Genomic DNA, 18,319 nt, shown 5'->3' on the forward strand with positions numbered 1-18,319 from the left:
AAGCAATGCATTTTCCTATCTACATATTAAGCTCAGAAATCAATTTGGAAACTGCATAGTATAAGAGAAAGAATATGATCCCAGGAAACAAACAGTACAGACCCTGGCTCTGCCACCTGCTAGTAGCAAGATCATGGGCAATTAACTTAGTGTTTCAGTTTCATTATCTATAAAGTAATGATACCACAAATTAGCTATATGATTATTGAAAGACCTATATGAGTTACCATACATAAGGCCCCAAGCTTTATACATTTACCACACATCTAGTTTGCAATGAACATCAGATGCTAACTCCTACTCAAAAAAATAGCAAATGTCACTATTTCTCCTGCGAAGCCCTCCTGGATTTCCCAATGAAAGCTTCTTAGTTCTGCTTTCGTAACACCTCAGCCATATTGCAATGTCTGTCATCTCCAATAAGAACTTCTCCAGACTAAGAATGTTATACTTTAATCATGCTTATGTCTTTGGCACCTAGTACAGTGCCTGTCGTATAGAAAACACATAAAAACTGGCAGAATGGGTGGATAAAGAAATAAATGAATAAGATTTATCAAAACATCTATAACCCAAAAAAAAGCTTATTCTAGAATATATAGCTGTCTCACTATTAAAGTCAAATCAGAACTAGAAAAGCCTATGTAAAGGAAGCTAAAATTAAATCAATTTCAAAAAGGCTAAACTAGCCCTAGCTGGTTTGGCTCAGTGGATAGAGGGTCGGGCTGTGTACTGAAAGGTCCCAGGTTTGATTCCAGTCAAGGGCACATGCCCGGGTTGTGGGCTCGATCCCCAATGATTCTCTCTCATCATTTATGTTTCTATCTTTCTCTCCCTCTCCCTTCCTCTCTGAAATCAATAAAAAAATTATTTTAAAAAATTGTATCATATCAAAATCTATTTCTGTATCACTTTACTGACAACAGAACTATTTTATAAAATTGGGACATATTATCTTTTGACAGTTTCTTAGCTCTGCTATCATGTATTTCAAATCCAAATAACTAAAATTGTCAAAACAATTTACACACACACACACACACACACACACACACACACACACACAAAACAGGCTAGCTAGGTGGGGAGGGGGAGGACTGTTTGGCTTTCCCTTAGCCATGAATAAAGCAGATCTGTAAAATTACTGAAATAGTCTAAGAAAATGTCCCTGAGGGCATACAAGTAATGACCCAGGAGTAAAAGAAAAAAGTTTCTAATAGAAGAGCTTGCTGTTAAAAGAAAAAAAGAGTAAATGAAAGTAATTTATTCTCATTTTTAAAAATGCAAAACAAGCAAGAGTTATCAATGCAAATAATTAAAATAACATTTTACCAAAATCTACATGGGAGAAACTTCAATTCAAGTTGAAGACTTAAATTTGTTCAAAATATGTCAAAAGGAAAACTACTTAAATGTAACACATAACCCAACATCTTCAAAAAAAAAAGTGCGATTAGACTTACCTGACTGGAGCATTATGGTCCTTTAACTCTCATAATAATTATGTAAATGTAAGTGATGATGCTATTAGTATTTGAAACTATATGGTGCCTTAATTTAAAATTAGATTAGCACTAATATTGTTTACCCATTAAAGTGCACAGCCAAAGCTGCTTTAATATAGATAAAGGTGAATGTAAATAGAAATCTAAATTAGGAAAGTGTAAACTAATGGGATTTTGGAGAATTGAAAAGTTACTTGTTTAATTACTGAGCAATTTCTAATTCAAAATCTTTTTAGTACCCTAGAGTCCCTAAATTATCATCTGAAACTTATTGTAAATTAAAATATTCTAACCATGGTAAATAATTCACTTCTGTTCATTTAGTTCAAATAAAAAGCAATAAAATTAGGGACATGAGTTGATTTTCTAAAGATAAACCTTCCTTCTACTTTGGTTTAAATAAAAGTCATAATCTGTTTAGAAAAAAGTTTTTACAGTTGACCAATAAACCAATTTATTACCACACAAAAAATATATACACAGTAAGTATTCCAGAACTGTGTCCAAACAACAGAAAATCAAAGTCCTCAAGGTTATAACCATAAGTAAAAATATACCATAATTCTAACCATAAAGTAGTAAAACTCATGCTAAATAGAAAGAAATGTGATTTACATTACTTACATTGTAAAATGAAGGTAGGATTTATTTACAGCAGCAGCTGATGACTGTTTCTTTGGTGATCCTGAGTGACAACTGGTCTCAAAAATTGATAAAGCATTCTCATCTTCACTATCATCTAAAACTAGAGTATCTATATCTGTTCAAAAACAAAACAAAAAAAACCCACAAGTTTGAGGCTTATAAAGTCATTTAATATTAGTGCTCTACAAAAGCTAAGAAAAATTGGTTTAAAAATCAAATTAACCAGAACCATAGAGACATGGAACAGACTGACATACCTCGATGTGGATTTGGGGGGACGAGAAAAGATAAACCAAAGAACTTATATACTTACTAGAGGCCCTGTGCACACAATTCGTGCACAGGTAGGGTCCCTAGCAGCGGCCGGCTGCCAGCCAGGGCCTCCCTTCCCCAGGTGCCAGCTGCTGGCCAGGGCCTTCCTTCCTTCCATGCCACCCCCTTGTGGTCAATGCATGTCATAGCAAGTGATCGAACTCCCAGTCAGTTGAACTCACAAGGGGACACTTTGCATATTAGGCTTTTATATAGAGAGATATGCATAGCCATGGACAGAGTCAATAGGGTAGTGAAGACCTGGGAGAGGGGGAGAAAGGGTTGAGAGGAGGGGGGAAAGGGGTAGGAAATGGGAGGTATCTGTAATACTATCAACAATAAAAAATATATTTAAAAATATCAAATGACATTAACTAGTAAGTTATCAAATAATATAGATTGAGCAGGCTGACAAACTGCACTGTTCTGAATAATTTATAAGTGAAATAATGTAGTTCTTTCACCATTACAGACTACTTAAGTGTTGTAAGATATAATTTAGGAGTCTTCATTGACTACAAGAAGACTGAGAAGAAATAGCACTCACATAAAATACCCATCCTATTTAAGAAATAGCACTCACATAAAATACCAGGAGTCTTCATTGACTACAAGAAGACTGAGAAGATATAGCACTCGCATAAAATACCCATCCTATTTAAGAAATAGCACTCACATAAAATACCATTTATTAAAAATCTCTAAGTTAATTTTTTTAATTGTTTAAAGCAGGGGTCACCAACTGGTGGTCCCCGTCCGAAAGGTTGGCGACCGCTGGTTTAAAGTATTACAAATAGTAGTACATATGTCTCCTTTTTCCCCCACTGACCTTCCCCTAGCCTCCCCCAACCCCCGGCACATGCCCTTACCCCCCAGTGTCTGTGTCCATTGGTTATGCTTATATGCATGCATACAAGTCCTTTGGTTGATCTCTTACCGCCCCCCAACCCTCCCCTGTCTTCCTGCTGAAGTTTAACAGTCTGTTCGATGCTTCTTTGTCTTTGTATCTATTTTTGTTCATTAGTTTATGATGTTCTTTATATTCCACAAATGAGTGAGATCATGTAATATTTATCTCTAAGTTAATTTTGATGAAAACCAGTACATTTCATCTAAGATATTTGGTATAAAATAGGGCACTTGACCCAGAACCAACACACCTAGTGGTTGGCTTCAGACCACATCAGAGCACGACCCAATTAGTCCCACAAGCAGCACACTTCACAGGGCGACTTCAGTGGGCACCAGAACCTACTGGAACAAATTCTGCTTCATGTGGTCAGCACCTGCAGAGCTCTACATTGTGGTGGTCACTCCTCAGAGTCAGCCAGCCTGAGGGTCAATCCCACCCAGGGATGGGCCAGCAGTAATCAAGACTCAATTACCATAGGAGGGCTCACATAACCCACACAAGGGATATTCCTGGAGCACCTCGCTCAGGTGATCAAGGACATTGAGCCACTGGGCCACAGGACACCTATTACACAAGGTCACCCTACTAAGACTGGGAGACACAGCAGATCTACCTAACACACAGAAACAAATAACAGAGAGGCAGCCAAAATGAAGAAACAAAGAAACGTGTCCCACATGAAAGAAGAAGAGAAATCCCCAGAAATCTTCAGTTATGGCCAGTTCTTATAAAAGCAACAAATTAAAACATTTGGGAAGCCTTGGTCAGTGTAGCTCAGTTGGTTGGGCATCGTCCCATGCACTGAAAAGTTGCTACTAATTTAATTCCCAGTCAGGACACATGCCCAGGTTGCAGGCTCAATCCCAGGTAGGGGGTGTGCAAGAGGCAGCCAAGAGATATTATGCTCCCACATCAATGTTTCTCTCTCCCTCTCCCTTCCTCTCTTTTAAGTCAATAAAAATATTTGTTCTAAGTTTTAAAAAGTTGGGTGGGAAATACTAGTACATATCCTTAGTTGTGGAAGTTAGAGATAAGAAATGTATGATTTATGGCAGAATACCTGGCTCAAAGATAATAAAATATTTATTCCCTTCCATATTTAATTAAAGAAACTGAATAATCCATATGACATTTCATGAGAATCCATCCCTAAAAAATAAAGTTCCTGAAAAATAGATTTAGAACAGCAAAATTCATTTGAATATTAATGGGTTTTACTACATATGATATTTTCAATGTTAGTGTAATTCACTGAACAATTTTCTATTTGATACAGACAACTTGCTAAACAAGATACTATGAACTGGGGCAGTGGTCGGCAAACTCATTAGTCAACAGAGCCAAATATCAACAGTACAACGATTGAAATTTCTTTTGAGAGCCAAATTTTTTAAACTTGAACTTCTTCTAATACCACTTCTTCAAAATAGACTTGCCCAGGCCGTGGTATTTTGTGGAAGAGCCACACTCAAGGGGTCAAAGAGCCGCATGTGGCTCTCGAGCCGCAGTTTGCCGACCACGGAACTGGGGAAATGAAGATAATTAAAACATATTACTTTCTCTTCTAAGTTCATCGGCTTTACTCTGATTAGCTTATGAACTTAAAGTTTTCCTGTAAATGAACAGGAAAGGTAGCTTTCTGTTTTTAAAGGTAGCTTTCTATCTTTTTTTTTTTTTAATTTTTTTATTAAGGTATTATATGTGTACATATCTTACCATTGTCCCCCCCACCCCACTCCCATAGCTTTCTATCTTTACCTCAGGTCCAAATTACAATCTTGAGGCTAGAATCCAAGATATTTTATAACCTGACTCTAATCTACTTCCTCACTAAAAATTTATACTCCATTAGTACAGCAAACTAGACTGCTCTGCCAATAAAACAAATGATGAATAGAATCCAGAGGGGCTTTACAGTACCATAATTAAGAGCATGGGTTCTGTAGTCAGGGTCCCTGGGTTTGAGTAAGCCCTAGAATTTACTGAGTGACCCTATATAAGTAAACACCTTCCTCAATCTTCTAGTTTCCTCATTTATAAAATAAAGAGTACCTACCCCACAGGATTGTTATGAGAATTAATAAACGACAATTTGTGTAAGGGCTTTATAATCCTATATAATAAAAGGCTAATATGCAAATAGACTGAATGGTCGAACAACCAGTCGCTATGACGTGCGCTGACCACTAGGGGCAAGTGCGGAACATGGTGAGCTTTGGCTGCGAGGGAATGGTGAGCTGGGAGGAGTGGGGGGGGGGGGGGGGGGGGGGGAGCAGGGCACCAGACCAAGCAGGCTGCCAGTCGCTGTCATCAGGGTGAGCCTCTGGTGGTTACTGAAAATTCTTTGCTCCTACGCACTGCAGTCTTGCCACCCCCGGCACTCACACCTGCTGTTGGCGCCAGCCCCAATCACTGTGCCATCAGTGGGTGTAAGTGGAGCCTGTGCTGTCAGCACGTGGGAGCATGGCAGACAGGACTGGGGGCTGCAGCGGGAGGGGCCAGGCAGGGGCGCGGAGGATGGGCCAAGACCCACCCCTGTGCCCACCGCAGCCTCATGGCCCGCAGTTCCTTTAAGGTGCACAAATATGTGCACTGGGCCCCTAGTAATAACATAATTGTAAGTCATTATTATTATAGTCAACTCCTCAAAAGACCATAATACTCCTACATTAAGATAATCAGAATGTCCCAAGAGCAAATAAACAAACATTCACGTGTGTATTTTTAATAAACATTCACTAGTCAACTACCATATACTAGGCAACATGCCAGGCCAGGAATACACAGTTGTGAATAAAAAAGGTATATTTTCTATATTCATGGCAAATATAAAAGAGTAACACATAAATAAGCTTATGAGGAAATTCAAAATTGATTTATTTATGCCTGTACTTGTTTCATTTTAACAATACGAAAAAATAATTATAGTACCTTCTTTCTTGTCACTCTGGCTAATTTCAGCATGAGGAAACACTTTTTGCAAGACTGCCAAGATATTGTTGAAGCTTCTTTCTAGCAGTGGCCTTATGATGGGGGACAGTGCATGTCCCGAAGACATGACAGCACGCTGGGAAGCAGGCACAATATTCTGCATTGCATGATAAAAATCTTGAGCGCTGAGCACTATTGAGGAAACATCTAGCTGCAGTTTATGGCTGCTGGCATAGATCTGGGGGTAACGCCTCCGTAGGGCAATCAGGGCAGCTTCAGTGCACAGGGCCTTGATATCAGCTCCACAATACCCTAATGCACAAAAGGAAAAGGACAACAAAGGTAAGTTCATTCTTCTAAGGCCAACTCTGTTTCACAAGATACACATCTTTACCTAAGGAAATAGTACAAAAATCAATAATTATTTGTAATTTTATCAGCAAAACAAAAGTTGACCATTTAAAATCACCTAATTGTTTACTCATTAAGACTAAAATGTTTTGAATATTTATATTAACAAACACATGAACATTAAAATAAGTCATATATTTTGTGCCAATACCACAGATGATAATTGACAATTTTTCTTCAAAAGAGGTTTTAAAAAAATATAGTTTCATCTCAATCCTTCATCAATATTCCCAATCATTAGTTTAGTCTTTATGACATTACAGTTAACTATCAATTTTTTCAATATTACTAATTTCCAAACACATAGAGTAATACAAAATAGCACATAAGCAGAAACTTCAAAAACAGAGCTTATTCTACTACCAAGTCTGAGTGCAACTGAGAAGAAATTGATATCTAATTATCCCAAAATTATATTTTAAAGTTGTGATCATCTCTGATAGTTCCAAAACATTAAAGGGAATAAAAATGCATTAATTTTTCACATTAACTTCACATATGTTATATATTACTCTTTTTTTAGCTTAAAATGACTGATGATCTAGTTCTAAGGAATATACCAACAAGGGTATTATCCATCACCCATATTTAAATGATTATAATAGTTAACAACAGATCAAGCCCCCGATGCTTTTAAGTCATTTCATTCATTTAAGCAACAAATACAAAAATACACTATTTATTAGGTTTTTAACACAAAAATAAAGAAAACTCAAACTAACCATGTTGTTTTTTATATTAGCAATTAAACTTGCATTTGGCCACCTTTATCAATTACACCAGCAGGGGGAACCACTTGACCTAGTTATACAACATTGGTCTCTCAGCTCTTCAAAGAGTGGTATCAGGTTTATTTATCTTTTTATACCTCACAATGGTCTCACTGAACACTTAAATACTGAAACAAAAATGGTGGTTAGACAGGAAGACCACCAATGAGGAGAGAAGAAATGGCCCTAGACCAGTGGTCGGAAAACTGCGGCTCGCGAGCCACATGAAACTCTTTGGCCCCTTGAGTTTTTAGCAAAGGCCAGTTTAAGTTTAAAAAATTTGGCTCTCAAAAGAAATTTCAATCGTTGTACTGTTGATATTTGGCTCTGTTGACTAATGAGTTTGCCGACCACTGCCCTAGACTAACTGGTAGAAAAAATACATTAAGGGACAAACCCATATAAATCAAACTGCTAGGGCAAATAATTCTGTTAATCAAGTCTTACAAATAACGGGGGGTGGGGGGTGGGGGGGGGAGGGATACTCTTTACTCTGCTCTCTTTTTTCCGTAGCACTCACCACTGAATCATTTACCTATTATCTTTATTTCTGCCTTCCCCAACTGCAATGTGAGCTCTGTGAGAGTAGGGGTATTTGTTTTGATCAGTAAGGATTCTCAAATACAGAGAATGATGCCTGGCCTGGCATTTAGTAGATATCCAATAAATATTTCTTGAGTAAAAGAATGAATAAAAAGAGAAAAAGAGTTATCTCCAGGCTTATATGTAGTTTGGGAAGGTAAAACTGTTAGGTTACTATGTACTACCATAAGAAGTGGATAAATTATAGTTACTGAGTTTTTCTTTTTTTTCTTTTTTTTTAGAAATCTAAACAATTTTATTATTAAAGCAACTTAATAATTTTAATGAAAATTATGAAAAAAACATAGAAAGTATTGCATTCCTAAAGAAACATTTATACAGAGTTGGGAGAAAACTTAATATGACCTATGAGAATTTAATTCAGAAAACTATAAGCAGATTAAGGATTAACACTGTCCCATGACAGCAATCAATCTCCCAAATAATTCTGCAGAATAATAAAATTTACCATTACTCTCTCATTTTATTTTCTATTTCTCAGTGGAAAAAAAAAGTATCATTTCCTGTGCCATACATATCTGTTAAATTAGTTCAACAAAATAACTGTAAAACATCAGCTCATAAATACTTAATGAAATAATCCATTTCTGAGGAAGTAAAGAATAAACTACCCTCTTGAAACAATATAAACAACCACTTTTCTTTTTCTTCTCTAAAAGTATATACAGCCCTAGCTGGTTTGGCTCAGTGGATAGAGCGTCCGTCTGTGGACTTAAGGGTCCCCGGTTCGATTCCGGCCAAGGGCACATGCCAGGGTTGCGGACTGGATCCCACCCCCCCAGTAGGGGGTGTGCAGGAGGCAGCCAGTCAATGATTCTCTCTCATCACTGATGTTTCTCTCTCTATCCCTCTCCCTTCCTCTCTGAAATCAATAAAAACATTTTTTTTTTTTTTAAAAAAAAGTATAGCCGAAACCGGTTTGGCTCGGTGGATAGAGCGTCGGCCTGCGGACTCAAGGGTCCCAGGTTCGATTCCGGTCAAGGGCATGTGCATTGGTTGCGGGCGCATCCCCGGTGGGGGGTGTGCAGGAGGCAGCTGGTCGATGATTCTCTCTCATCGATGTTTCTAGCTCTCTATCCCTCTCCCTTCCTCTCTGTAAAAAATCAATAAAATATTTTTTTTTAAAAAAGTATATACAGAGGGAAGGAGGAAGGGGGAACTGGATAAAAGGTGAAGAGAGTAGTCAAAGAACATATATACATAGCCATGGACACAGACAACAGAGTGAAGGTCAGGGAGGGGTGCCAGGGGCTGGGTAGACGTAGGCAAATGGGGGAAGGGGGAGAATGGGAGACTACCTGTAATAATATCAACAATAATTTTTAAAGTATATACACAGTTAGTGAACATACTATATATAATCCTAATTTTCAGTGCAAAACCTAAGTTAAAAACGGGAAAAAAACAACAACTCAGAAACAATGCAAAACAAAAAGCCACTAAAAGGTATTTCATGCAGTAAATGTTGCCCATAACATTTGACATAATAATGTTAATAATTTACATAACAGCAATATAATGTTCATTTTCTTAATTTATTAAAGATAAGCTAAAAGTTTATCAATAATAATAGATCCCATTTAAGTAAGTAAACTTTAGACTATAAAAAATAGGCTTTATCTTCTTTACATTTGCTTATGAATGAGAATTATTAGTTTTTATCTGGGGTGCTCAACCTTGACTACTCATCTGAATAAACAATGAAACTGAAACAAAAACAGATTCCCAATAAACAGTAAATCAGAAGCTCTTGTGGTTTAATATTATAAACGTATATTTTCAGAAAGCTTTACAAGTGATTCTTATATACAAAAATATTAAGAACTGAATTAGTAATATATTTCCTTTATTCATGGACACAGACAATAGGGTGGTGAAGGCCTGGGGTGAGGGCGGGGCAGGGCTAGAAGGGGTCAATGGGGGGGGAAGGGACATATGTAATACTTTCAACAATATTTAAATATATATGGATGTGTGTGTGTGTGTGTGTGTGTGTATATATATATATATATATATGGTATATGTATGTGTGTATGTATGTGTGTATATATATATATACACACACACACATACATACATACACATACACACACACATACATATACCATATTTCCGGCGTATAAGACGACTGGGCGTATAGAAGATTTTCCTGGGTTAAAAAGTCGTCTTATACGCCGGAAAATACGGCTTGTGTGTGTGTGTGTGTGTGTGTGTGTGTACACACACACATTTTTTTCCTTTATGAGACTCTAAAACAGAATTAAAAGTACATCAAAACTATGGCTAAATAAATTATATTTGGGTAACCACAATTAAGAGCATATTTTTTCACTTAAGAGTCCTACTTTAGAAAAATAGATGATATAATCATTCTAAACATACTGAAAATATACTAAGCCTTTTGAAAGTTAAAAGTTGATGTTAAGGGAAAAAAATCCTTTTTCATATAAATTCCATAAGCATACTAATTCCACCATTACAATTATAATGCTCTGAAGAACCCAAATATCTAGATATAAAAGAAAAAAGCATTTTTTAATACTGGTATTAAGATGGAAATTGGTCTGAAACACTGAAAATAGAAGCTATTCAAAGAGGTTATAGACTAGAAATAGGCAATAATATATTTTATTTTTTAAGTAAAACATCAAACATAATGAAGGCTCACAAGATAGATGCCTCAATGATACACTTTCACTGTTCTGGCCCTCTTAGTAAAAATGAATAGAGAAATATGATTAGGTTTAAGCTCTTCATTAACCTTAAGCTCCTACTATTTGTATACATGTTCTGCATACCGAATTATTTGAGCACTACGAAAAAAAATCACACCTATTATGCATGCAAACACCTTCAAGTACTTGGGAATTTATTTCAAGGTAAAAGTTACCAAATCCATAACCTCTAACAAGCGGTCAGCTATTTTTGCAGTTGTTCATCAAGACTGTACAGTTTTTGTTAAGCATGAACTGAACTCATACTTGTTAAAACATGTTTGGGGTACATAAAATGGTAAGTTCATAATGAATTTAAAATTTATTACTATTTCATTCCTGTTTGAAGACCTGCATTTGATTTTTTTAATATGAACTGGTTTCACCTTAAAATATCACCACCAAAATCATAATAAAAAATTATAATGGACTTATATGTCTTTCTCCAAAAAGAAAATGTGTATACATAAGCAGATTCTAAACCACCACCACCCCAAAGAAGGTAAGAGAAGTTGTTCAGTCCTATAAGAAATTATGTTTTAAAATTTTTTTAACTACAGAAAAATTAATCACTTGAAAAAATATGTAGTGGTCTTTAGAAATGAAAATGGAAACTAAGATTCTAACATTTAGGATGAAGAATTAGAGTATATAATATTATTTCACATGGTAGATAGGGTAATAGAAAGTAATTTAAAAAGCACCTATGTTTTAGGGAGTTTCCAAATTTTTCTGAAGACTTCTTATTTCAGTTAAGGATCATTCTGTGACAAATTCACAGAAGAAACTATAAAAATTCCCCAGTCTGACCTGTACTCTAATACAATATCATAAAAATAGCAGGATATAAGAGGGGTCAAATTTCAAAATGGGAAAAGACTGGATTCTGCACCAAATACCACCCTCTCCCATAAAGCAGCATAGGGCTTTGCGAAGGTCAAGCTAAATGTACATGAAATGGATTTGGCGCATGCTCTCTGATACCAGGCAAAGCTTAAACTGGAGTAGTGCTGGAGAGATTTACGTTTTCTCCTCACCAGAAGATGTCGAGGTCTTTGAGGTTCAAAAGCTGAGAGATGCTGCTTCGGAGATGGAGGTCCCTGTGGATGAAGAGGATAATTCGGATGTAGCTAACTGAATGGACTAATGTTCTATTTAAGTTTTAATTATTTGATGGTGGATCACAATGATTTTTTTAAAACTAAATTGTTCTTTTTGGTTTTGGTAACTTTAAAGTTTTCCCAAGTAAGCTGTTGATTGTTAGTGGACTTATTTGGGGGGGTTCTACATACTACTTGAAAAGTTCATGGAGAGAGATCTTTTAATATAGATTTTTTAGGAAAGCAGACAAAGATGGAAAAAGAATAAAGGAAAAATATCTATGTGTATACTTGATTGCTTAAATATGTACTCATTCTTATTTCAGACCTGATTAGAGCCAAAACCCCTGAATTCCATCTCCTATGTATGGTCATGTATGTACATAAAATACTCTGACCACATCCTTTTAGGACAGTAGTGTCATTCACTCTGTGGGAGATCTTCCATTCTGTGAATGACATTAAATTGGAAAGTTTTATATTTGGGGAAATACTAGCAGATGCCATTTGTATGTTCTCTGAAGACTCCTCTCACTCAACTTCATGAAGATGAGTCCATCATGTAATCTGCAAAGTGAAAGACTACACAGTCCTGCCTTTGACATGAATCTTTATCTGTCAAGTTTACACTTACTTTTCTTAGTAAAATTTCTGAAAGGGGACAATTCCTAAAAGGAAACACTGTAATAACATTATGAAACTCCAGCACTCAATGAAAGGAATATTACTATTGAGCTTTGTTAGTCAATCACCTAATGGCAGTTAAAATCCTAATTTAGAAGTGTTCAAACTTCAAGTGCAATGTTTAAAATAATTTTTTACATTTAAAGGTAGAGCCATGTATTGCACAAAGACATAACTATACTCATTCATATTCCAAATATAAGGGTAAAGGAAGACTGAGCAGAATAAACAATGATAATCAAAGAATTCAAATAGTAGCACTCACCAACACATTTTTCAGCCAATTCACCTAAAAAAGCATCTGACAATTTTGGATTCCAATCCCTGGTATGAATCTGTAATATGTGTTTTCTTGCCTAAAAAGAAAAACACAGTTAAATAAAATATATCAGCCCCTCAAATGCATTTGCTGGAACAAATTTATGGACTAACCATACTCCAGAAAAGTAAATGTTTATTTTTAAAGAATTTAAACACATTGGCATCCGCATCAACTCTGATTCCCATAATAACCCTGCGGCATGGGCAGTGAGATCTTGTCTCTATTTCACACACTAAGACATTTAATATTCAGAGAGATGAGGGAACGTGACTAGTGGCACATATGATTACGTAACTGACTTAGGACTAGATTTCAAAACTAAATTTCACTTTTCCACCACATCATTTTTATAATTGAACAAAAAACTTAATGTTATAATAATCATAACTTTTAGACAAACTTTAGATTTAGGTTTCACAGAACCTTTGGTTCTATCATAGTTATAAAGTACTATGCCTAACAATGAGCTAAATGACAAGTAATTTAAAATTTTAAAAAAGTGTGAAGTCAGCCCTGGCTTCTCTGGCTTAATTGGTTGGAGCATCATCCCATGCACTGAAAGATTTTGGGTTTGCAGTCAGGGCACATACCCGGGTTGCGGGTTCGAGGGCACATACAAGAATCAACCAATGAATGCATAAATAGGTGGAACAACAAACTGATGTTTCTCTCCCTTCCTCTCTCTCTCTAAAGTAAATAAATAAATATTAATTAAACAGGACAGCTAATTTTCTGTCATCATCTGACTTAACTTAGCAACACTATTAAATCACAACCTCCTCATTGATGCACTTTCTTCACTTGGCTTCCTTTTTCCTCTTACCTTACTGACTGCTCCTTAAGACAAAGGACATACTCTGGATTCTCTTCAGATCGCATAAATCTTTCGCCTTTTACTTAAGACAAAGGACTTGGTGCTCTCATCTAGTCTCATAACCTTAAATATTATCTAAGGAAAAAAGGTGAACAGCCAGTCCAGGTCTTTTCCACAGACCCAGACCAGAAAAAAATGGCCTTAGGTTTAGGTCTCACAGCACAGTTTCCTTAAAATATAGTTTAAATTAATGTGGAAAACTATGTTCAAGATCCATGCTGCACAATACAGTAAGCCACTAGCTATGTGATGCTATTTTATTTAAATTTTTTAATTAAATAAAATTTAAAATTCAGTTCCTTAGCTACACTAATGACATTTCAAATGCCCAACAGCCACATGTGTCTAGTGGCTATCATACTGGACACTGCTCAGTGGACAATGTAAATAAAGAACATTTCCATTATTGCAGATAACTGAATTAGACAATGCTGTTCTAGACCTTGTTTATTAAGTCCCTTAATTGTGATTGGCATACAGACTCTGAGGCCTACATGACTAAGACAAAATAGAAGACAACTGAGAAATCAAGGTAATGGCTTTCCTGTGCTGAAATGAATACTGGCTGTGTCTCCTAGAACTAAGCACATTTCCCAAATTCTGGTAAGAGCCTAAAAGATGCTTGTACTGTTGTAAGATATACAACAAGATAGCTGATGTTCCCCAAGCTGACGTAGACTGCACCCACTTCAGTTTTGTCTCCTACAACTAAGCAAACTTCTGTGCACTGGCACAGTCTTGGAAGTTGCACTTGGATAATGAAAATGTTACTGTATATGCTGTTTCTTACTCTGACAGAGCTATGTAAACCAGAGTGGGATTCTGATGCCAAATTAAAGCCTATGAATTGGGTTGTCAATTCAAAAATGAGACACATTCTAGTGGCTGTGCAAACTGACGTCAAATTGAGGTATTAACTGCTCTATATAGTGGAGCCATTGCCTTAATTTCCTGTATCAGCAGTGGGAAATGTCCGGCCCACAGGCTGTATAAGGCCCGCGAAATCATTTGGTCTGGCCCTGCCAAGGCATTAGGGGTGAGTTAATTAAATGTTTGACCAAATATTTTTAAGATGAGGAATTTTGTATGGGCCGTGAAAGATATTGTTAATATCCAAATGGCCCTTGGCAGAAAAAAGGTTCCCCACCCCTGCCCTATAGTCTTCTAAACTGTCCTACCAACTTAGTCTTGCCTATCTATGTATATAAGCCAAGCATTTTATATAGAATTCTGAAATCAAAGCCATATAACAACATGAGTGTGTATCTACATATATTCATATGTAGTATCTTCTCTGCTTTCTTTCGTTTACATTTGTATGGCTATCTGTTATAAATATTCCCATTAAACTTATTCGAAATATTAAATTACATGGGAAGCATTGTCAAATATAGTACCTTCTCTTCATTCATCTCTCCCTCTCAAACTTAAGTTCCCAGTGAAGAAACAGCTGATGATTAAACAGGTCAAACCAAAACTAACAATAAAATTTTCAAGTAGAATTAGGAAAAAAGAACTTTGTATAATATATAACATTTTACACATTCAATGATTATACACTACACCATTTTAATTACACATTCTTTTAGAAACTACACTATAATGAATAACATATGCTGCTTTTAATTAAATATGATGGTATGGTCATTTCTATGAAAATTTGTATTTTGGGCCCTTATTCATAAACCCACCAATATGCTACAAATGTTATTTTTATGGGAACAAAGCTACTTTGACTATCTAGAGACATATAACCTGCCATACAAGATAATTACTCCAATCTGGAGAACTAAAAGAAAAAAGTAAGCATCTACAGTAACTTAATCAAGGGTTTTCCTCTTACTTCTTAAAAAACATAAACTTTCTGATAACTATTAATAGAAAAGACTAAGTTATTTAATAATTACAAGGTTTTTTTTATAGAATTAACTCTGATATCCCAGAAGCACAATTTTAAAAATGAAAATTCAGCCCTAACCGGTTTGGCTCAGTGGATAGAGCGTCGGCCTGCGGACTGAAAGGTCTCAGGTTCGATTCTGGTCAAGGGCATTTACCTTGGTTGTGGGCACATCCCCAGTAGGAGGTGTGCAGGAGGCAGCTGATTGATGTTTCTCTCTCATCAATGTTTCTAACTCTATCCTTCTCCCTCTCTGTAAAAAATCAATAAAATATATTTTAAAAATGAAAATTCATAAAATACCACTCTCAAAATACATATATGTCGCATAACTGAATCACAAATAAATCTTAATAGATCAAAACCAGAAACTCTTACCTTTTGATCAGGCAAGTTGAAAAGGAATTCTCTGTCAAAACGACCAGGTCTCCTGAGAGCAGGATCTATAGAATCAAGTCTATTTGTAGCACCAATAACAACAATTTCACCCCTATTGTCTAATCCATCCATAAGAGCAAGGAGGGTTGACACTATGGAGCTGTAACAAAATTTTTAGACAAAATTGGGGGGAAAAATGAAAGAAAAGTTGTAAAAACTGCTTTTTATACTAACTTGTATCAATCTTAAAATGCAAATAAAAGTATAGTATAAATATCTTCATGCAAGATCAAGTAATACACAGAAATCATTTTCAAAAGTATTCAAACATTAATAGACACCAAAAACACAGCAACAAAGCCCGGACCGCATGGCTCAGTGGTTGAGCATCGACCTATGACCCAGCAGGTCACAGTTCGATTCCCAGTCAGGGCACATGCCCAGGTTGCGGGCTCAATCCCCAGTGTGGGGCGTGCAGGAGGCAGCCGATCAATGAATCTTTCTCATCATTGATGTTTCTCTCTCTCCCTCTCCCTTCCTCTCTGAAATCAATAAAAAATATATTTTAAAAAAACACACACACAGCAACAACAAAAAACATAAAAATGGTCTACATCAAAATTAAAAGTTTTTCTGCCTTTAACTATCAAGAAAGTTAAAAGGCAACCTAAAGAACAGGAGAGAAAATATTTACAAATTATATATTTAATAAGGGTTTAGGACTCAGAATACATAAAAACAATCACAACTCAACAACAAAAAAAGTAACCTAATTTAAAAATAGTCAAAAAATGTAAATAGACATTTCTCCATACAAAACATACAAAGGGCCCATCCTTAGTCATTAGCAATATCCAAATCAAAACCAAATGAGGTAGCGACCCTGGCTGGGTAGCTCAGTTGGTTAGAGCATCGTCACCATACACCAAGGTTGCAGGTTTGATCCCGGTCACAGGTTTGATATTGGTCAGGGCACATACAAAAAGCAACCAATGAATCCTACCTAATAAAATGGTAATATGTAAATTACCATCACTCCGCTACGCCCACGATTGGGCCAGAGGGAAGCACAGGGGGCGGGACTCGGGGTGGCCTGGGTAGCCGATTGGGCCAGCAGGACGCTGAGCTCGCGTCACCAGTGGCGGCGCGAGCTCAGCGTCTGCACCATGGCTGTGCTGCGAGAAGGGGCCTCTGGGGCAGCGAGCTCACGTCCCGCCGCGGACCATCAAAAGCCAGAGGCTTCTGAAAGGCCTGGTGCACCAGCGGACAGGCACCCAGCTCCCCCGCGATCGAAAGCGAAAGCGTGTAGGGGACCCTACATGTGCATGATTCAATCATGCACTGGGCCTCTAGTGTATAAATAAGTGAAACAATAAATCGATGTTTCTCTCCCTCCCTCTCTCCTTCACTTGTGAAATGTGCCTCTTTGGAAAACAGCCTGAGAGTTCTTTCAACTACTAAACATAGAGTTACCATATGACCCAACAATGTCCACACAAAAAATAATGTTCATAGTAGCTTTATTCATAACAGCCAAAAAGTCGAAGCAGCTCAACGTCCATCAACTGGATAAATGGACAAATAAAATGTGGCATATCCATACAATAGATTATTTGTCAATAAAAATAAATGAAGTACTGACAGGTGCTACAACATGGATGAACCTTGAAAACACTGTGCTAAATGAAAAAGAAAAAAAAAGCCAGCTACAAAAGTCCGCAAATTATATGATTGCATTTTTATGAAAAGTCTAAAATGGGCATATCTATAGCAAGTCAAAGTATGTTAGTGATTGCCTAGGACTTGGTGGGGGACAAGCGAGAGGTTGGAGAGTGATGGCTAAAAGACATAAGGATTCTTTCTGGGGAAATGAAAATGTTCAATAATTGGTTGTGGTAATGGTTACACAACTCTGTAAATACACTGGAAGCCACTGAACCATATAGTTTAAATGAGTAAACTGTATATATGAACATATCTGAATCATACAGTTTAAATGAGTGAACTGTATGTTTATCTCAATAAAGCTGTTTCTGAAAAAAAAAGAATAAGAAATATATCAGTCTTTTAATAGCAATCTTGGGTAGGGGTAATGTCTGCCAATTTATATTTTGTTTAGAGTTCCTACAGAATTACATTTGCATTATTATAATTTTAGACATTTTCTTTAGAATGGCTATCATTGTAACTAAATTCAACTCAAAATTATTTTAGATTTTTAAACTATGCTTTCAACATTACTGAATAGAAATGTTTCATG

At 36.4% G+C, this 18,319-nt stretch overlaps 1 protein-coding gene across 5 annotated transcripts in view; it reads right to left on the bottom strand.

Moving 5' to 3' along the window:
• Positions 1-18,319, bottom strand: part of ATAD2B (ATPase family AAA domain containing 2B) — a 129,429-nt gene that overhangs the window by 56,205 nt on the left and 54,905 nt on the right. For all 5 annotated transcript variants that reach the window (XM_079791804.1, XM_079791803.1, XM_079791806.1 and 2 more), the window contains 4 exons: positions 16,060-16,219; positions 12,854-12,944; positions 6,307-6,618; positions 2,130-2,265 (listed from right to left, as the gene is read on the bottom strand). In XM_079791804.1, the coding sequence (XP_079647930.1) occupies positions 2,130-2,265; positions 6,307-6,618; positions 12,854-12,944; positions 16,060-16,219 (699 nt within the window). The remainder of the gene's footprint in view (positions 1-2,129; positions 2,266-6,306; positions 6,619-12,853; positions 12,945-16,059; positions 16,220-18,319) is intronic.

This window comes from Cnephaeus nilssonii (assembly GCF_951640355.1).
Source record: "Cnephaeus nilssonii genome assembly, chromosome: 15".
Classification (NCBI taxonomy): Eukaryota; Metazoa; Chordata; class Mammalia; order Chiroptera; family Vespertilionidae; genus Cnephaeus; species Cnephaeus nilssonii.